This window comes from Prinia subflava, chromosome 24 (genome assembly GCF_021018805.1).
Source record: "Prinia subflava isolate CZ2003 ecotype Zambia chromosome 24, Cam_Psub_1.2, whole genome shotgun sequence".
Lineage (NCBI taxonomy): Eukaryota > Metazoa > Chordata > Aves > Passeriformes > Cisticolidae > Prinia > Prinia subflava.
The window spans coordinates 5,705,176-5,726,154 of NC_086270.1; the positions used below are offsets into that span (position 1 = coordinate 5,705,176).

The 20,979-nt window shown below is 56.5% G+C and overlaps 2 protein-coding genes across 6 annotated transcripts; one reads left to right on the forward strand and one right to left on the reverse strand.

Moving 5' to 3' along the window:
- Positions 1–2,966: 2,966 nt before the first annotated feature.
- Positions 2,967–6,612, forward strand: FABP3 (fatty acid binding protein 3). Its single transcript, XM_063418966.1, is given in 6 exon segments — positions 2,967–2,985; positions 2,988–3,038; positions 3,041–3,145; positions 3,830–4,002; positions 6,111–6,212; positions 6,325–6,612. Coding segments are annotated over 6 exon segments (504 nt in total). The 3' UTR covers positions 6,379–6,612.
- Positions 6,613–7,355: 743 nt separating this feature from the next.
- On the reverse strand, positions 7,356–20,975 carry ZCCHC17 (zinc finger CCHC-type containing 17). Of its 5 annotated transcripts, XM_063418943.1 has the most exons (9): positions 20,813–20,975; positions 20,584–20,691; positions 19,679–19,736; positions 18,428–18,528; positions 18,258–18,349; positions 17,827–17,927; positions 14,883–15,031; positions 14,259–14,378; positions 13,338–13,695 (listed from the first exon to the last, which is right to left on the reverse strand). In XM_063418943.1, exons 2-8 carry the CDS (start codon positions 20,623–20,625, stop codon positions 14,298–14,300), a joined length of 624 nt encoding a protein of 207 aa, XP_063275013.1. In that variant the 5' UTR covers positions 20,626–20,691; positions 20,813–20,975; the 3' UTR covers positions 13,338–13,695; positions 14,259–14,297. The 5 variants fall into 5 exon arrangements, with proteins under 5 accessions (XP_063275011.1, XP_063275010.1, XP_063275009.1 ...); XM_063418941.1 differs by lacking the exons at positions 13,338–13,695; positions 14,259–14,378 and adding an exon at positions 7,356–8,033 and having other exon boundaries at positions 18,455–18,528; positions 20,813–20,974; XM_063418940.1 differs by lacking the exons at positions 13,338–13,695; positions 14,259–14,378 and adding an exon at positions 7,356–8,030 and having other exon boundaries at positions 20,813–20,974.
- Between the last annotated feature and the right edge of the window lie 4 nt (positions 20,976–20,979).

Here is a 20,979-nt window from a genome sequence, read left to right on the forward strand (position 1 = left end):
GGTATCCGTGTGCGTGGGTATCCATGTGCGTGGGTATCCGTGTGCAAGGGTATCCATGTGCGTGGGTATCCGTGTGCGTGGGCAGCTGTGGGCATGGGCACCATTTACACGGGCATTCATGGACATGGAACTGTGTGCATGGGCATCCCTGTGCGTGTGCATCCATGTGTGTGGGCACCCATTTACACAGGCATTCATGGCCATGGAGTCCCATGGGGGGCACCCATTTACAGGGGCATTCGTGGGCATGGGCTGCCGTGTGTGTGTACATCCATGTGTAGGGCCATGGGCACCCACACCCACTGGAATCGCTGTGTGTGGGTGTCTCTGTGGTCATGGGCACCCATTTACACAGGGATTCATGGCCACGAGGACATGTGTGCAGGAGCATCCCTGTGAGTGTGTGTGTGAGCACCCATTTACACGGGCATTCGTGGGCATGGGCTCTCGTGTGCATGCAGATCCATGTGAGTGGGCATCCATGGGCACACGTGTGCACGAGCATCCATGTGTGTGCATCTGTGTGTGTATCAGTGTGTGTACATCCGTGTGTGTGTGTATCCATGTGTGTGTGCATCTCTGTGTGCATCCGTGTGTGTGTGTGCATCCATGTCTGTGCATCCATGTCTGTGCACCCATGTGCACATGCAGGGGCATCGTTCTATGTGTGCATCTGTGTGTGCGTGTGCAGGGACATGTCTCTGTGTGTGTGTGCATCCATGAGCATGGGTACATGTACATGTGCACACGTGCAGTGCCATCTGTGTGGGTATCAGTGTGTGTGTGTGCATTCATGATCATGGATACTCATTTACATGGGCATTCGTGGGCATGAGCTCCCGTGTGTGTGCATCCATGTGTGCATGTGTGCATCTGTGTGTGTGTGTGCATCCATGTGTGTGTGCATATCTCTGTGTGTGTGCATCCGTGTGTGTGTGTGTGCATATCTCTGTGTGTGTGTGCATCCGTGTGCACGTGCATTCATGGTCGTGGGCATCTGTGTGTGGGCATCCATGGGCACAGGCGCTCCTTTACACAGGCACTCAAGGGTGTGGACACATGTGTGCATGCATCCATGCATGTGTGTGTGTGTGTGTGTGTGGCCCTGCAGGTGAGTGGGTGTCCATGGATGCTCATAGGTGCCCCTGTGGGTGGGTGTGCAGGGACAGCCATGTGTGTGTCCCTGTGCATGTGTGTCACTCTGCGTGGATGCCCCTGTGGGTGGGTGACCCTGTGCCAGGGTGTTTCCTGTGGGTGGGTGTCACCATGAGTGGGTGACCCTGCCCATGGGTGCTCCCTGTGGATTGCTGTCCATATAGATTGGTGTTCCTGTGGATTGGTGTCCCTGTAAATTGGTGTCCCTGCGCATGTGTGTCATTCTGTGTGGGTGTCCCTGTCCATGGGTGTCCCTGTCCGTGAGTGTCCCTGTCCATGGGTGTCCCTGTCCGTGGGTGTCCCTGTGTCTGGGTGTCCCTGTGCCTGGGTGTCCCTGTCCATGGGTGTCCCTGTCCCAGGGTGTCCCTGTCCGTGGGTGTCCCTATGCCACGGTGTCCCTGTGGATTGGTGTCTCTGTGTTGGGGTGTCCCTGTCTGTGCATGTCCCTGTGGGTTTGTGTCCCTGTGCTGGGGTGTCCCTGTCTGTGGGTGTCCCTATCTGTGGGTGTCCCTGTGCCAGGCTGTTCCTGTGCCAGGCTGTCCCTGTCAATGTCCCCATCTCTCAGTCCTGTTGTAGAGGGAGCACCCAAGGGGACCGGGCTGTGCAGGTTTGGGACACTGACACCCAGGGGAGGGGACCGAGGACAGTCCTTGCCCTCTGTGTCCCCCCCTGCCCCAGGCCATGGGGGCTCTGTGTCCCTGGGGATTAAATTGTCCTTGTGGCCCTGGCAGAGCCCTGCCTGGGGTCCCATCGAGGCAGGGAACACCGGTCCCACGGGGACAGGTCTGTGCCCCAGGGCACGAGGTGAGGGGTCCTGCCCGGCGGCAGTGTCAGCAGGAAGAAGCTGAACTCGAGCTCTGGCTATTTTTGGGTGTCTGCGATGTCACACAGGGGCCAGAGACAGGGAGAGAGTGTCGCCGGTCCCTCACGGCCCTGGCGCCTTTGACCCCCGAGTCCCCAGTATCCCCAGTACAAGGGGACACGCTGCAGCCACCGGGCTCGGGGACACCTGAGTCCCTCCACCACCCGGGGATGGGTCAGGAGTGGGCGCTGTCCCCTGGGGTCCAGGGGACATCGAATCCCACGGCCAGGGGTGTCCCCTCCACGCTGGGAAGGGGCAGGGGATGCGCTGGTCCCGCTGCAACCCAAAGCACAGGGACACGGCTGGGGGTCCCCCAGCCCCGTGCCTGTCCTTGTCGCCAGCGTCCCTCGGCACTCACCATCACTGATGGCACACGCGTGTGTCCCCATGCACACAGGGAGGGGACAGTGTCACACACGTGCCCGCACACAGGCACATCAAGCAGGGACCGGGTCACGCGTGCCCACAGACACATGGGATTGAGGGGGTGTCACACACGGCCCCACACTCTCCTGGAGTCCCCACACCCCCCTCAGTGCTTCCTGCTCCCTGTGCCTCAGTTTCCCCAGCTCACCTCCCCAGTCCCCACCACTCGTGCCCCTGAAGGGCATCACGAGCGCCGCTGTCCCCACGCCCTGACCGTGCCCAGGGGTAGCAGCTGCCCCTCCCCACGCACCCATGGGACCACCCGGGCTATGCACACACCCCCCGTGCCCACCTCAGCCCCGCCTCAGCGTCCCCTCACCCCGCACCCACCTCCCCGCCGTGCCCGCAGAGCCCGGGCTCGGCTCACGGCACCAGCGCCCCGCTCTCTCCGCCGTCCCCATCCCTGCCCGGGGGCTCGGGGCGGGGGGCGGTGGCCGGGGGAGGGTGGTCGGGCCGGGGGTGGCCGCTGGCAGCGCTGCCGGGGAGTATTTCTGGAGCGCGTTGTGCTCTTTCCAATCATGTGATGAGGACATTATTTAAGGCGGTGCGGGGCCGCAGCAGCTGCAGGCGCTGCCACGCTCGCAGCCGGCCGGACCCCCGCGCGTCTGAGCCCCCCCGCGCCCCTCGCCATGGTCGACGCCTTCGTGGGCACCTGGAAGCTGGTGGACACCAACAATTTCGATGAGTACATGAAGGCGCTGGGTGAGTGGGCGCGGCTGAGAGCGGGATTGGAGTCACATCCCCCCCCCTTTTTTTATTTTTTTTTCTAGCCCCCCCAATTTTCCTGGTGAACCTCTACCCCCCACGGGGGTCTGGCTGGGGGGGGCTGCAGGCGGTGGGGGCGTCGCTGCTGCCTCCGTGGGTGGTTTAGGGGGGCTCTGAGGTTTTGTACACGTGGGGTTGTGCTGGGTGAGGTGATCTTGGGCTGGGTGAGGTGATCTCGGGTTGGGTGAGGGGTCTCGTCCTTCCAGTGCCCCTCCGGGGCAGCCTTTGGCAGAGCGTGGAGGGATGAGATGCCCCCCTGGGTGCTGGGGGTCGCTGAGGACCCCCCAGCCTTCCCCAGCCCCCGAATCCCCCATCAGCCGGCCCCAGCATGGTCAGGGGGAGTCCCCCACCCCAGAGCAGTGCGGGGAGCGGGGACAGACCCCAGTTCGCCCTCACCCAGCTCAGGGGCTGGTCCCGGATCCCTCCCTCAGCAGGGACAGCATTCCCTGGCCCCCCTTCTCTGCTCCTGCCCCGGGGGCGCACGGAGCCCCCCAGGACCGTGAGCGGGCAGCAGTTTGGGGGTTCACCCTCCACCCCAGCGGTGAGGAAGAGCTCCGGGCGATGCCGGGGGTGGGCGGCTGCCTCGGGCCCCTCCCCAGCCCCTCATCCCTCGGCTCCCAGGCGTGGGCTTCGCCACGCGGCAGGTGGCCGGCTTCACCAAGCCCACCACCATCATCGAGCTGGACGGCGACAAGGTCACCGTGAAGACCCAGAGCACCTTCAAGAACACCGAGATCACCTTCAAGCTGGGCGAGGAGTTCGACGAGACCACGGCGGACGACAGGCACGTCAAGGTGAGCCCCCAGCCCTGCCCCCCCCCCCCCCCCCCCGGGGCACCCCTGAAAGGCTCTCTGGGCTCCGGGGGATCGCTCCATCAGCCCGTGGCTCCGTCCCGGCTGCCTGTGCAAGGGAAACACCTCTGTGCCCGCCGGAGGTGCTGCTCAAGCCTGGTCCCGTCCGGGCAGCGTCCCCGAGTCCGTTTTGCAGCTGGGCTCCCCCGGGAGCCGGACGGGGCTGCCGGGAAGGTTGTGCAAGAGCCCGGCTGGCGAGTGCCAGCTTGCTCAAGAGGCCGTGGTGAGGTGGTGGGAAGTGTCCCTGCCCCGGGGGGAGAGAGGCACCACACCTCTTTTTAGAGCCCCCTCTCATGCTGAGCCCCCTTTGTGCCTGCTCTCCCAGGCAGGCAGCGCCGCAGGGATGGAGCACCGGGCCATTCCCAGCTGGTCGGTGCCTCTCCAAGGGCTCATCCCAGGGCTGAGGGTCCCTGGGGAGTTCAAAACTTCCCGGGCCAGGCTGCCCCTCCCTGTAAGAGCAAGGAAAAAATCACCTGAGGGAGAGCAGTGACTTTCCTGGCCTCTCCCACCCTGCAGGGACATTTTCCCTTGAAGGAGTGGCCCAGCTCCTGATTTTTCCTAGATTTCAGCAGCCGCTCCCATGCCCACAGAACACTCCATGCACGGAGCAGCTCAGTGCCCCACACCCAGCCCGGAGGGCGCCTCAGGAGGCACCTGGGGGCTCTTTGGGCACAAAACCCTTTCCTGGCCCCAGAGCAGGAAGCACAAAGGGCTGGGCTCGCAGCGAGGCTGGGGGAAGGGGCTGAGTGTGAGGTCCCTCCCTGCCGCGCTCCCTCCCGCCCCAGCTCCTGGAAGCTGTTCAAGCAGCAGGAACGTGTGACCGGCCCGGAGCTCCTGCCACAGCCCGGGACGTGCCCTTGGGGTGCCCCTCGGCCGGGGGCCAGAGGGCACATGATGGGTCAGCGGGGCCAGGACGGCTGCCCGAGGCACGGGGCTGGGCAGGATGGGCAGGTGGGGTCAGCTGTGGGTGGGGGGAGTTGTGGGGCACCCAGGATAGCAGGGAATGGTTCGGGCTGGAAGGGACCTTAAAGTTCGTCCAGTTCCACCGCTGCCATGGCAGGGACACCTCCCCCTGTCCCAGGCTGCTCCAGCCCCAGTGTCCAGCCGGGCCTTGGGCACTGCCAGGGATCCAGGGGCAGCCACAGCTGCTCTGGGCACCCTGTGCCAGGGCCTGCCCACCCTCACAGGGGGTGATTTCTCCCCAATATTCCATCGATCCCTGCTCTCTGCCCATGGGTTCCAGGGCTGTGGGGCACCCAAACCCTGCAGGCACCCAAACTATTGGACAGTTGAGCGGGGAGGACCCAGCTGTGGGGAGAATTGGGATCTGAGGGAGCACCCAGAGCCTTGCGGGGACCTGGGGCTGGGGCACACCTGAGCTCCGGACAGACCCAAGCCATGGGGGCGCCCGAGGGGGAGCCCCCGGCTCTAGAGGGGCTGGATGGGGGGCACGGGGCAGGATGGGGACAGGCAGGCGGTGCCAGTGCTGGTGCCGGTGCCTGTCCCGGCACAACCCCGCCCTGCGTGCCGTGGCGCTGTCACAGTAACCTTGGCACGGGCCGGGCTGCCGGGGCTGAGTCAGCAGCGGCGCTGTGCAAACAGCAGCGCGGCGAGCAGAGGCGCGTTTGCCGCATCAGCCGCTCCAAAAACCCTCGCCGGGCCCTGCAGGGCAGGGAAGCTTCGGTTCCAAGCCCCGATCCCTGCCCCGCCTCTCCAGTCCCCGCCGGAGCCGGCGAACCGCGCCTGGGAGCGCGGCCGGGACAGGTCCCGGTGGCCCCGGGCAGCGCTCCCGCGATGGCCCCGGGGCACGGGGGGCAGGGTGACCGTGCCGGTGGCACTCCCGGGTCACAGCGGGGCAGCCGAGGCCGTGACCCAGTGCAGGATCCAGGCTGGGCTGACCAAGCCAGGCAGGGATGGTTCCAGGAGCATCCCCACAGTGGCACCCCCAGGCTGATCCCGAGCCCTGCAGGGTCCCCTCTGAGGGATAAACCCCCCAGAACCCCAAAACCCCGGGGAAGAAGGTAACTGTGGGTCTCAATCCCTCCCTGCAGTCCGTGGTCACTCTGGATGGAGGCAAACTCGTCCACGTGCAGAAGTGGGAGGGGAAGGAGACATCGCTGGTGCGGGAGTTGAAGGATGGGAAATTAATCCTGGTAAGGAAATGGTTTTATTCTGGGGCTCCCACCTCGGGAATGGTTTGAAGTGGGAAGAGCTCAGCCCGGGGCTGGGCATGGCAGCACTAACCCCCCACCGCTCTGCCCCCAGACTCTCACCATGGGCAACGTCGTCTCCACCCGCACCTACGAGAAGGCGACATAGACGCTGTCGCAGGTCCCCTGCCCGTCACCCGGTGCCACATCGTCCCCACCTCCCGGCCCCGTGCCAGGCACGGCCTCCCGTGGGCGCGGAGCTGCCGCCCCGCCGGGGCCGCCCCTGCCCCGCCCGGCAGGGGCTCGAGGGGCTCGGGTGGTGGTTTTGTGGTTTGTTGTTGGGTTCTTTTTTAATTGATAGTGGGAAATGTCACATGGAAAAAACAATAAAGGTGTTGTTACAGCTCTGTGCTCGGTTTACTCGGGAAAAGGCGGGTTTGGCACGTGCACACCAACAGGGATGGCAGGGGTGGGGTTAATGGCCAGAGATCCCATCTCAGCCTCTTCTCCAAGCCGTGGGATCAGTTCTGGCTGGCAGGGAGCTCTCCCAGCGGGAATGTCCAGTCCCGCAGCAGCGCAGGATCCGGGAATGCCCCTCCCAGCGAGGCCGAGGGCAGGAGGGAGCCCCACAGCCCCAGCCAGAGGCGCAGCATCACCTGGAATAAAGGTGCTGAGCTCTTGGTGTCCGGATTTGGGAAGGGAAATGGCCCCAAAGGGGGATGCAGCCATGGGGAGCTGGGGTGGGAAGCACAGGGAAGGAAAAGGGGTAAGGGGAGGCTGCATCAGCAGTCCCAGCTCCTCCTGCCACGCCAGCAGTTGCCAACCCCACTGGCAGCTCCCCGCAGAGCCGCAGGAGCGACTCCTTCCCCCATTCACATCTGTCCCGGCAGGGCTGAGCTGCTCCTGGCACTCTCCCCTGTCATCCCTGCCCTGACCTTCAGCTCCAGTTACAAGATTTATGCTCCTTCCAGAAGGCTTCTCCTATGGGTTACCTCACCACACACCCCCTTCCCACCCCAGGGAACCTCAGGAAGCAGTCAGAACTTCCCAAAAAAAACCCTCCTATCTCCTCCAACCCTCCTCCTCCAGCCCTCCCCTGCCCAAGATGAAGTGTGGAGGGTACAGAAGAAAGGAGCTGGTGCAAAGTACAGCTGGAGAGGGCAGAGATTTATTTTCCATCCCTTTCCAAGGCAGCAAACACTCCACAGTTCATGTTTACTCCCGGTATCTCCACTCCCCCGCTTGCTCCTTGCTCCTCCACTCCCAGTGTTTGCAGAGACCCGGGGAGCCGGGGCAGGTTTGCAGCCCCGAGCTCTGTGCCAGGGGGTTGTGGTGCCACCACAGCGCCCAGCACCGCCAAACCCTGTCCCCAGCACGGTGCGGGCCTGGCTGTGCCACCCCAACCCCTGCACGGGGCTGCTGTCACCCAGCTGTCACTAGAGCCAGCAGCAGCTCCAGCAGGACACGAGGCGTGCCTGCAGGGTGTCCTGAGCCCGTGCCCAGGGTGACAGAGGACAGCTCACAGCAAGGTCAACACCTGTAACACACGCCCGTGTTACTTTGAGAAGGAACTCCCTGTCCCTGGAGCAGGGGAGGTGCTGATCCCTGCTGGCTGCACCAGGGAATGGCCGTGGCAGCACCCCAGCCTGCCCTGCTCATCCAGGGCTACTTCTTGTGCTTCTTCTTCTTCTTCTTGCTGGGTTTCCCGGAGTGCTTGGGCCTCTTGCTGGAGGGCTGAGCTCCTTCGCTGTCCGAGGCTGAGCTGTCTGAGTCTGACTCTGAGGACTGCTTGGCCTTGTGCTTCTTCTTCTTCTTCTTCTTCTCCTAGGAAAGCACAGGAAAAGCCTGGGAATGTGGGAATGCTTGCCAGGGCAGCACAGGCCTTTCTGGGCCTGCTCCTGCATGGAAAGGGCCCCGTGCCCCAGGAGGCAGGAGTCAATCACCACTGCCAGCCCTCAGCTGCAGGGGCAGGGCACAGGGCATGGCAGAAATTGGAGCAAGGAGCAGCAACGTGGAAATCCAAGGCTGGAAAACACTGGATAATTCATGGAAAGAGAGTTCTTGCTGTCACTCCATTATTTCATTGTTCTTTGTTAATACAAGTTGGAAGACGATGGGCTTCTAAAGAAGCCAAGAAATGGGCTTCTAAACCAGCCATGAGCACTGTCCCTGCAGCCCCAGCCCACCCCCGGCCCCCAGCCTGCCAGGACAGGAGCACTGGAGCACCCAAACACTGCTCAGGCAGGAGAGCCCAGGGGAGCCTCCTGCAGCAGGATGAGGTCAGTGCCCTGCTGCAAGATGCGGCTCTTTGCACAATCTCCCTGAAGATTTCACCACCCCCTCGTGTTTCCCAACTTCCTCTGTGCCCCTTCCTGCTCCCCAATTTACTCTGCATCCTCTCCTGCTCCTCAATTTCTCCTGAACCCCGTCCTGCTCCTCATCTTCCCACTGCACCCCTTCCTGCTCCCCAATTTACTCTGCATCTCTTCCTGCTCCCCAACTTCCTCTGCATCCCGTCCTGCTCAATTTCTCCTGAACCCCATCCTGCTCCTCATCTTCCAATGCACCCTTGTCCTGCTGCTCAATTTCCACTGCTCCCCAGCTTCCCACTGCACCCCATCCTGCTGATTCCTCCATACACTCTCCTGTTCCCCAGTTTTCCTTGCACACTCTTCTGTTCCCAGACATCTCTTCCACCCTCCTCTCCTGCTCCCCAACCTCCCCTGCACCCTTTCCCGCTCTCTCCCCCTTCAGAGCCCCCATCCTGTGCTGCTGCAAAAGCTCCAGACCTGCCCCTCAGCTGCAGCACAGAGCAGCTGCTGCTGGAATAAAGCCCGTAAGGGACTTTGAAATGGATCTAAACCCTCCAATTCGAGCGTGTGACGAAGCTGCAGGCAGAGATTACCCTGGGATCAGGCCTGGGGGGCACTGGGATCACCCCAAGGCAGATCAGCACTGTTTAATGATGCAGGAAGGCAATTTGGGGATGTTTAATCAGAACACAGGCCTGGGGACAGGATCTGATTGATCCCGTGCTGCTGCATCCCCTTCCAGCAGGGACAGGAATGCTGCCAGCAGCTCCCAAGGGCCTGGCAAACCCATCCTGCCCAAACTCAGGTGTTCCCTCCCCTTGGCTCTTGGGAAGGAGAAGTTCATTCACCTGCTTCCCTCTTCCCTTGGGAAGTAAAGGGAAGCAGGTGAATGGGCCTCTAAAATAACTGTACCTTGCACGTGGCTAATGCCAAGCTGCAGCTTTGTGTCCAAGCACAGCAGCACCAGCATCCACCAAGGATCCACCAACTTCACCCAGGGCCACATCAGTGCATGAGAGACTTCCCTGGTGAAAGGCTCTGAAGATTATGGAATGGTTTGGGTTGGAAGGGACTGAAAGATCACCCAGTGCCACCTCTGTGCCATGGCAGAGACCCGTCCCCCTGTCCGAGGCTGCTCCAGCCCCAGGGTCCAGCCTGGCCTTGGGCACTGCCAGGGATCCAGGGGCAGCCACAGCTGCTCTGGCAATTCCAGCCCAGCCCCTGCCCACCCTGCCAGGGAACAATTCCTGCCCAATCTCCCAGCCAGCCCTGCCCTCTGGCACTGGAAGCCATTCCCTGGCTCCTGTCCCTCTGCAGCTCTCCTGGAGCCCCTTCAGGCCCTGCCAGGGGCTCTGAGCTCTCCCTGGAGCCTTCTCCTCTCCAGGGGAACACCCCCAGCTCTCCCAGCCTGGCTCCAGGGAGGCTGACCAGGAATTTTTGCCCTACTTGAGGACTCAAGGAAAGAAGTCAAGCAGGGTTTCAGGGAGCAGAGATGGCCACTGAGGCAACCAAAGCCCTGGACAGGCTTGGACAGCCCCAGTGAGGAATGTGGTGCAGCAAGCTCAGCTCAGCTCAGCTCAGCTCAGCTCAGCTCAGCTCAGCTCAGCTCAGCTCAGCTCAGCTCAGCTCAGCTCAGCTCAGCTCAGGGCTCTAGCCCAGCCTTTAGGCACCTGTGCCCAAACTGGATTGGGTGTTCAAGCACCAGGCCCAGGCTGTCAGCTGGGGAAAAAGGAAAGGAGCTGGCAGCTCAATTTTAGTCAAACAGAACAACCCTTTTAAGGAGCTGGAGGGGCAAAGAGAACTCTGAGAGCTGAGCATCAAGCAGGATTCTCTGGGACTCCAGGGAAGGGAGCAGAGGATGGAGTCGCTCCACACCCACCAGACCCTTGGCACATTTCAGCTCCAGCACAGCCAACAATGTCACCCAAACCTGAGCCTCTTTTCCTGTGGGGTAACAACAGACTCACCACAAAGTCCCTGACCCACCGAGGAAAGGCAGGAGGAAACCCTCCCAGTCCTAAGAGGACAGGAAGGAGTTAAATCCTCCAGAGAAGGGGATGCAGCAAGGAGAATTTTCTCAAGCTTTTCCAGCCTCTGCACATGGTGAGAAAGTTTGACAAGACCTTCACAACCACCAGTTTCATTCCAGAGCTTGGGAAACTGTGTCAGGATGTGAGGGCTGAAGGCAGGACAGGATGTCACACACACTCCTGGGGATGGAACAGGGACATAAAAGCACACGTGGGCATTGTGCTGGCTGGAAAAAATCAACAAACCCTCACTCTCCCCTTTTTGGGGCCTTCTAAAAACCAAGATCACTCCAAGAGACACAAATTCTTTTTCTGGCACACACGAGGTTCCCAGTGTGTCTTGTGCAGGGCCAGGAGCTGAATCAGGTGATCCTTGTGTGTGGATATTCCATGATTCTCTGATGCCTCCTGTGCAGAAGTGCAAATCAGCACAGCCTGGTCTGGAAGTGCAGCACAAACAAGGAAGGCTGAACATTCCCAGAGGAAAAAAAGTGGCTGCTCCATCCCTGGAAGGGCTTTGGAGCACCCTGGGACAGTGGAAGGTGTCTCTGCCCACGGCAGGGGTGGCACTGGATGGGATTGAAGGTCCTTCCAATCCAACCCACTCCATGATTTTATGGTTTTCAGTAGGAGGCAGCAGGGCCACAAAGCCCTCCTGCACCAGGAGCACCCTGCTGCAGAGCACAGCTCTCCTTCCACCCAGCAGTGCAGCCTGGAGATCAGCACTGCACACCAGGAACTCGGTGTGCAGGGGCTCCAGCTCAGGGATGGCCCAGCAAAGCCCAGGTTTGTGCCTGCAGGGTCAGCCCTGGGCTGCCAAGTGCCCTCCAGCCCTGCTGGATGGGGCTCAGCTCAGCCTGGGCACACCCAGCACTCCAAACACTGCGTGTTGGGGGAGGATTTGGAGAGGATTTGGCCCAAGCAGCTCCCAGTGCCAAGGGCTCAGAGCACACAAAGCTGCACTTCACGGTTCCTTGCACATCCTGCCCCACCTATGCAATTATCACACCAGAACCCAACAAAAGTGCTCCAAAATCTCCTGTTGGAGCTGCCAGCAGGACAGCAGCAGGCTGGGCTAGAGCCTGAGTGCTCGTTTTTATGGAATTCCCTCCCTACTGCTCCAAAAACTCCTCCAAGAGGGGCCCCTCCAGCACTCCAGGCTCCCTCCTGCCTTTGAAACTGCTCCAGGCTGTGCTCTCAGAATGTAACAACAGCTCACTCCTCCTAAAGGTATTCGGGGTTGAGATAAGAGGGGAGTGCCCAGAACTCTCCAAGAAAATTAAATATTTTTCACCAGACCCTTTTGAAAGTTATGATCCCATTCCAAGACTTAGTGTCTTGTCCTTTGGAAAAACTCGAATGGATTTCTAATGTCTGCCTGCATCCCCAGGGCTGTGCCAGGAATCCTTCTAGGCTACTTAATTTTATTCTTATCCTCATTCCACCACCCAATTTCACTCCAAACAAGATTCATTACATCAATCTAAAGGTGTTTTTGCATGATTTGGTGGGGGAGCAGTTAGAACGAAGCTGAGGAGAAGAACCCAGCATAGAAATATGTAAATAAAGACAGAGAGATTCAGAAAAATTTGGATTAAGACAATGTGTGAAGGGCTGTGCCCTCTTAATGCCATGGAGGAACCAATAAAACCAGTAAAACCCAGGATGGACTAAGGCTGGATGAGCCGCAGACACATTTAGGTGTGGTTTTCACATGAAGATCTGCAGGAAGATCTCCCTGCAGTGGGGAAAACAGCAGCAAAGTCATAAAAAAGCCCCAAAGGCATCCAAAAATACCTCAGGGATGAGCTGTTCGAAATGGATCTAAACCCCCAAACTCGAGGTTGTGTGAGCAGAGGATGGGATAAACTTGGAGAATTCCAGTCCAAGGGGTGATTCCTTGGTCAGCACTGCAGGTTTTTTCTCGGAAGACAAAGGCAGCAGGATCAGAAGGGCTCAGCCATTCCCAGCCTCTGCCTCCCACACCATCCCAGCAGGGACACTGCTGTTCCCACAGGAGCTCCTTCACCCCGTGACCCCAGGGGGAAAAGGGACACAGAGCCTGGGCTGCCCAGCTGTCCCTGACAGGCACCACGGAATCCTGCAATTGTTTAGGTTGGAAAAGCCCTCCAAGATCAGCCAGTCCAAGCACGGCCCCAGCACCACCAGCACGTCCTGAGTGCCACATCCACGTGGCTTATGAGGGATGGGGACTCCACCACTGCCAGGACAGTTTTATCAATGCTTTCTGTGATGCATTTTCCACAAATATCCAACCTAAACCTCCCTCAGAACAACTTGAGGCTGTTTCCTCTCATCTCATCCCTCATTCCCTGGGAATTCCCCTCCTGTCAGGAGCTGTGCAGAGCCACAAGGTCCCCCTGAGCCTCCTTTTCTCCAGGCTGAGCCCCTTTCCAGCTCCCTCAGGATTCTCCAGCCCCTTCCCAGCTCCAAACCCTTCCCTGGACTGGCCTCAGCCTCTCCCCTTCTCCATCACCCATTTTCTCCGGGATAACGGGACCAGGACAGGGCTCTGTGCTGCCACCCAAAGATGTGTCACTGTCACACCAGTGCCACTCCCACGCAGAGACCTGAATCCAGCTCAGCCTGGCAATGCTGGGGGCTCAGGCAGAAGGGAAAACAGGAGCTGGGAGCCACTGGGAAGGCAAGGGGAGAAAAAAGGGGAGAGGATCCTGGAGTGTCTCAAGAGAAGAATCTCTGGGAAGTGGAGAACAACCCCAGATGCAAGGAAACATCAGATCCAGGAAAGCACAGAATGCTGATCCTGAACAACCACAAATATTAATTTTATTGCTCTGACACTCTGTGGAGATGGAATCCCCTAGGAGCTGGCAGCTCCCTCCTCTCCTCTAAAATCCCAGCCCCACATGGTGTCACACACATGGGAGGGGACAGGTCAGCAAGGAGATTGTCCCTGAATCCACAGAGCCATTTCCACGTGCTGTAAATCCCTGCAGCTCCAGGCGTGCAGGGAAGCACATGGTGGCTCCCAGACAAGATCACAGCAGGCACTCGAGACTACAAGGGAACCATTCATCTCCAGGATCCCACATCCTGCCCCAAAAAAGCTCCAAGTTTTATTATTCCAGCTCTGGAAAACATCTGACAACTTTTGATGTCACCCTTGAGAAGGGAGGGAGATCAAAGGAACAAGTGAGATTTCAAGGAAAGCTATTAATCCACCAAGCTTAAAAAAAACATCAGGAACAACTTAGGACAGTGACCCACATTTCCTGTAGTGTCAGCAGGGCAAGACTCCACTGGGAGTCCCCACCCTGGGGGATGGGCAGGGGTGGGATAACAAATTATTTGTGCACTTCTTTGTGTCATTTTTCCCCAAAACATTTAAATAACCTGAGCCTTTTCTGCCTGTTGCCTCTCTCCAGGGACACAGAGAGACCACAGAACTGGAAAGAGGGGGAGAAACAGAGAAAGGGCTTTGGAAAAGTAATTAAAAGTGGGACTGTGAAAGGGCTGACGGAAGAGTTTATTTATTGAAGTCTTGAAATGGGTTGTGGCTGCCCCTGGACGGGTCCCAGGCTAGGCTGGACAGGGTTTGAAGCAACCTGGGACCATGGCAGGGGTGGGATTTAAGGTCCCTTCCAACCCAAACCCTCTGGGATTCTGTGAATCCTCATCCCTGAATAAACCTCACTAAAAGCTCCTGGTTTGGGTTCAAGCCTCACCTGTGTTTTATTTTATCCCATCCTGCTCCAAGCCAGAGGTCAAACAGTGCCTGGAAAACGTCTCTGATCTGGTGCCGTTTTCACAGGGACAGAAACTGCTCTGGAGCCTCGGAACGCTCCCTGTGCAAACACAGCCAGGGATTTTCCCCGGAGCGTGAGATAAACACAACTCCCACAGCTCTGGCTGGGTCAGGATATCCCTGGAGCCAGCAGGGCACGGAGCCCACATCAAAGAAAGGTGTGAGGGCAGGAGAAAGGAGGAAAACAGGTCACTGGCAGGAATCACAGGAATTCAGGACACTGAAGCAACGCCTGTAGAGCCTCACAAAGACCAGAAGAAACAAGAATCATCTTTTTCTCACTCTAAGAATATTTTTGAGGGCTGTGTGTTGTACCACAAAACCAGCTTGAAGGCAGCTTGACAACAGAAGCAGAAAACCTAAGAATTAGTATGAAATCTGCAGAGATTCCTGTTTTGCTACAGCATCTGCCCCAAACTGAGGCACCTTCTCAGCCCACACCTGGCTACTCATACCCAGCCTGCTGGAGTAACTCAGTTGTAACTACAGAGCAAACACCCACCCCCCATTTCCTTTTCCAGGCCAGCCAGAGGTCACCTCGTACCTTTTTCCTCTTTTTTGAAGACTCCTCAGCCTGGCTGATCTTTTTATCCCCTTCACACCCTGCTGCTGCCCCCTCCTCCTCCTCCTCCTCTGGAATGAGGCTGTATTTGGTTCCTCCAGGCTGCATGAAACACTCCTTGGCAAAGTGACCTGGAAAAAATAAAGGTGTTTGAAGCAACAACCCAGCCCCTTTTCCTTTCTTTTTATTCCTTTTTTAACAAATGCATTTCACACACCCCAAGTGCTGCCAAGGCTCTTTTGATAATCAGTCACAAGGAGACAATCTACACTGGACATTTTTTATCCTGAAATTTCAGCTGGTTGAACATGTCCTGATTGAACAGGACAGGGAACAAACACAACCCAGGTCATTCTGGAGGGATTAGTTAGGCAAAAAATAAAATATCCTTGTCTCAACAAGTAAAAATCTGTCTCTGCAGGAGCTTAATCAGCCCAGAAAAGAGTGGGGGAAAGGTGAATTGGTGTGACAGGCACCTGGAAAATGAGCTAAAGCCACAAAGAGAGAGAAATTCAGCTCTTCTGGTTCTGTCCTTTCTACTCTGGAGACATCAAAGCTGACCTACTAAAAGCTGCAGTGGAAATTTGGACAGCTGCACCTGCTGTTAGGAGGAGACACCATTATTAAAAAGCAGATTAGAAATAGGCATAATCTGGTTTTTGTGGTTCTTTAATATAGCGTTTTATATATTATAGTTCTTTAAATAGTAATAATTCTTTAAAATAGTATTTTAAGGATACTTCTCTACCACTACAGAGCCCACACTCATCATTAACCTCCTCCAGAACAGCACGAGCCCCATGAACCATTTCCTCTAAATAACACAAGTAGGGCACAGCAAAAACTCCTGCACAAAAAACGACTCTGTGCCTCAGCAACCTGAATAATCCACTGAAAGGCACCACAAAATCCTCCTCACACTGCTGAAGCAGGCAGGACATCAACTCAGCAGGTCACAGACTTGGTGTTAGCTCTAAGACACAGCTCCAGTGTCCCACCGGCTGAGCTGCAGCTTCCACTGCTGGTTGTTCAGGCGGGATCACCTGGTGAAGGTTTGTTTGCTTCTCAAAAACCAAAACCAGAGTAAGACCTCAGGTATGAGGAACCAAACAGTGCAGGAAGGGGACCTGTCCTGACCTGTGCCCTGCAGATTGTGGGGGCTGAGGGTCCTCTGGAGCTCACCTGGAGCAGGTGACACAGGGACACACCCAGGGGTTGGCACAGCTCCAGAGAGGGACACTGCTGTCCTTCCTGTCCCACTGCCTCTCCCCAGGGACAGAAGTTCCTCCTCACAGTGAGGGGGAGCTCAGTGTGTTCAGTTTCTGGCCATCACTCCTGTCCCTGAGCAGGGTCTGGCAGCATCCTCTGACACCCCTTGGGGCTATTTGTGTGGATTGATGGGATCCCCTCTCAGTGTTTTCTCCTCCACAACAACCAGGCCCAGCTCCCTCAGCCTCTCCTCATCTCTCCATCCTTCATCCTCTTTGCAGCCTCCACTGGCGCCTCACCAGCAGCCCAAAGAGGTGTGATTTTAAGGAAAAAGCTTGTTTCTTTAAAGAACTTGCTTAAAATCTTTTGTTTTTGTAGCAAGTGATAAAAAAGCCTCCTCTTGTTGGAGTCCATATTTCCATGGATCCTCCGCAGAGAGTGAGAAGTGCAGGGATTGAATTAAAGCCTTTAGAAAAATTAGAATATATAAAGCCACACATACATCAAGTAGAAATCTAAGCTTCAGCTTTAAGCTTCACATGCCCTAAGTGCCTAAGTGTTAGTGTAGAAGTACAGAGCTTCAGGCCTAGTGATAGAGTTTAGACATAACAAAAATAGGGTAGAGTACTGTTTATGATTTTTAGTATGAATTTTGCGCAAATAAGATAAAGTTCCTCACGTATGCTAAGACAGAATCTTTATGCACAATAAGATAGAACTTTCATGCTAGTAAGACAGAGTTTTTGCACTGATAGATATGCTGTACGCATAGTTTTTGATATTGCTTTTCATACTTTTTCGTAGTTTTACGAACTTAGAAAATTGCACCTAGATTGGGTAGTGTGTAGATAAAGATATGAATATGCATTTGTAACTTACAGATAAAAAGCCTCTGGGTTGGAAGTGAAGGTATCGATTGATCAATCCGATCTATCGATCTACCCTCCACCTTCTGCAGCCTGGGGAAGGAGCCCCGCCAGGGAGCTGAATGGGATTCTAAAGGTGCCATCTATTGTAGCCTTTGTCGCTTGGATCAGGGCCCCAGGGTTCCCTTTCCCCTGCGGCGCTTGTCCTGGAACTCTGTTCAGAGCTGCCGGGGACTCTGTGTGGGTTCGGGACCTCGGGATCCCTTTCTGCTATCGTGACCCTGTGGCCGGGAATCCTGTTTGGGGTCAGGAGTTGAAGGTTGTTTTATCCTAAGGCTGTGATGTTAAATTCTATGTTTTGATTATTGGTCTACTGGAATTTTGCTTGCTAAGACTTTATACTCATAACCGACTGTGAGACTGCAAGACCACTCATTTAGGACTCTCACACCTTCAGATACAGGCTTTCATGTAATAAACAACTTTGTGTAAGACCTTAAAATGTTCTTGGACCTTTAAGACCTATTAACCTGTAGAAACAGCCTTGGCAAAGAAAGAAGAACAAACATGGAACCAAAATTCAGTCCTTACATCCAGGTGTAACCATGCCAGCAGCCCGCCCAGAGCAGTTGTGCTGCCCCATCGCTGGCAGTGCCCAAGGCCAGGCTGGACAGGGCTGGGAGCAGCCTGGGATAGTGGGAGGTGTCCCTGAGGATTGGAACCAGGTGGGATTTAAGGTCCCTTCCAACCCAACCCGTTCTGGGATCTAACCATGAGACACACATGGCTGCAAGCCCACCAAGGGTCGCTGCCTGGTGGGACAAAGCTGTGAGGAAGCAGCCCAGACCCACCTTTGCAGCCACATTTCTTGCACACCGTGTTCAGCACAGCCTCCAGGGTGATCTTCTGGCTCGCGTAGTCCCTGAAGGTGCGTTTCTTCCGCTCATCCTGACTGGGAGGACAAAAACAGCTCCATTTGCAATCCCTTCTCATCTTTAATCCCCCATTTTTGTAAGAACACACCTCACCACAAAGGCTTTTAAACGTTACTCTTGAAGTTAAATTTTCTAAAACCAAAGAACAGAGCTGACCTGGCCTTGGGCACTGCCAGGGATCCAGGGGCAGCCACAGCTGCTCTGGCAATTCCAGCCCAGCCCCTGCCCACCCTGCCAGGGAACAATTCCTGCCCAATCTCCCAGTCAGCCCTGCCCTCGGGCACTGGAAGCCATTCCCTGGCTCCTGAGGGAAGCCATTCCCCTCTGCTCTGCTCAGATTTACCCACTCAAGGGAAACGTTGTTGGGATCCAGGTCCTTCCCCGTGCCTTGGTGAACAACCTTCATGGAGAGGGACAGCTTCAGCTTGTCATCCTTCATCTGGAAAACACGGAATTAGCAGGATGAACGCCCACGGCAGTAATTAACACACAGGTACTGTACTGGAACTGAGGGTACCTCTTTCCCAATGAGCTTCACCCAGACCTTGTCCCCAACGTCGACGATCTCTGAGGGTTTGTCCACGCGGCAGGAGGACATGTGAGTCCTGTGCACGAGGCCTGGCCGAGGGGGGAGAGAACAGAAACAACCCTCAGGTTTGCCTCCCAGGCCCTAAAGTGGGTGCACATAATCCCTTGGGGGGTGGAAAGAAGGTGTTTCTACACCACTGATAAATAGAAGTTAAAAATTAATAGTGTTTATTTCTTTAGCTCATCCTTTTTTCAGTTCTGTACAGACAATTCTCCACTGAACTTCGGATTTGCAGTTTCCAAAGTGGCTCAGAGCAGAGAATCCTTTGGCGTGTGGGAAGAATGTGTTTTTACACCACTAATCAATAAAATATAAAAAGTAACACTCCTCATTTTGTTGTTTAACTCATTTTTATTTTCTCTTCTTTGATCATTGTTTATAATGTAGACACTATTAATAAAGCTGTGTTAATAATAAATATAATTACTAAATACACTTATTAATAAGTATATATGTATTTTAGAGGGTGCTCCAATTTCTTCACTGTTAAAACAGGTCAAGATTTTAGATTTTCATTTGGATAATTGACATGTGGACAACAGGGCTCTGCCGGGGAAGAGAAATCTGGGAACACTTCGCTGGAAAGTTCCCATTCCAAGGCCACTTTGTGCCCTCCCCCAGCAGCCACAATCCTGCCCAAAACCCTGCAGGGAGCAGGAACTTCAGGAGGGGAGCAGGGAAGGGGCTCCTTCGGGCTGCAGCTTTCCCACAGTCACAGACACAGCTTTAAGTCTGATTTCCCATTCCCTTTTTTATTTCAGTTTCATTTTAGTGTTTTTTCCCCCACAAATTTTGCACTGCCCAGTAAATGGAGGAAATTGGGCAAGCTACCTGAATGCAGAATTTCTATAGTTCTGCCATTATCTTCAAATGATTTTCTAAACCATCCTGAAGTTATCAAAACCTAAATATTCTGGAAGTATTAAAACCCAATCCAGAATTTACCAAAACCCACCCAAAGGCACCCTGAAGTTACCAAAAACCCTTCTGAGTCGTTTTTGGTAATCATGCAAAAATCCATCATCTTCTAAATGCTTTCCAAGAACTCCAAGTTTCTTCCTAATTTAGTAAAACTCCTTTCCTGAGCTTTTGCTGAAATCCTTTAATTCTGAGTTGGCTGCTTGCCTTGGACACAGCAGCCCGGGGGGAAAAAAGGCAAAGCAGATCAGAGACACAAACCTTGTTTCCTGCAGCCTGGGATTTTGATAAATGCCCCATAATCTGTCACTGCAGCAACCTGGGGAGAAAAGCAACAGCAGAGCTGAAGGAAAGCCCTTCCCAAAGCCCTGTTTGAACCCAGCCCTTCCCTTGCTGAGCCCACAGGGGAGAATCTGCACAACAAACCTGCACAGTTCACTGATCTGGAGATTACCAGAGAATCAGGGAATGGTTTGGGTTGGAGGGATCTCACAGCTCCTTTTCAACCACCCCTGCCATGGCAGGGACCCGTCCCCCTGTCCCAGGCTGCTCCAGCCCCAGTGTCCAGCCTGGCCTTGGGCACTGCCAGGGATCCAGGGGCAGCCACAGCTGCTCTGGCAATTCCAGCCCAGCCCCTGCCCACCCTGCCAGGGAACAATTCCTGCCCAATCTCCCAGCCAGCCCTGCCCTCTGGCACTGGAAGCCATTCCCTGGCTCCTGTCCCTGCAGCCCTTGTCCCCAGTCCCTCTGCAGCTCTCCTGGAGCCCCTTCAGGCCCTGCCAGGGGCTCTGAGCTCTCCCTGGAGCCTTCTCCTCTCCAGGGGAGCACCCCCAGCTCTCCCAGCCTGGCTCCAGAGGGGCTCCAGCCCTGGGAGCAGCTCCGGGGCCTCCTCTGGGCTCTCTCCAGCAGCTCCAGGAGCTGCTGATGTTGGAATTCCGAGCGCTACAGGTGGGGAATCACTTGAGCAGGGCAGAGGGACAGAATCCCCGCTCCCCTCCTGCCCCTCTCTATCGCCAGACCCACACCTGGACATGAACAAGCCCACGGACACAGGTGTGTGCACAGAGCTGCCCCTCACCCAAACCTCCCCTGCGCCAACCCCTGACTGAACCAACAGAATGAATTCACCCCGAGCCCGGCCGGGCCGCGCCACCCGCTCTCCGCACCTCGCCCTGGAAGATCGAGTAGAGCTCGGGGAGCGGCTCCATCGCCTCCAAAGGCCCCGTGCAGGCAGCTGGATTCACCCCACGCTACCGCATCTCCCCTCCGGGACGCTGAGAAAAGAAACATTTCATTAACGCCTGAAAACCCTCAGAGAGCCCTCAGGGTTCAACGGCTTGGGGAGCGCAGGGATGGACCCGAGCGGAACCCGCAGTGCCCCGGTGCAGAACTCACCCCGTGCAGGACTGCAGGACCGGCGCGGTGGGAAAAGAGGGCTCTTCCCGGAGCCCGCGGGGCAGTGAGGGCTCGTTAGCGCCCGGGACAGCAACAACAAGGCACCGCCATCACCTCAACCTCCCCCGCCATTCCCCCCTCACGCTGAGAGGCCGTGCTCTCCGCCA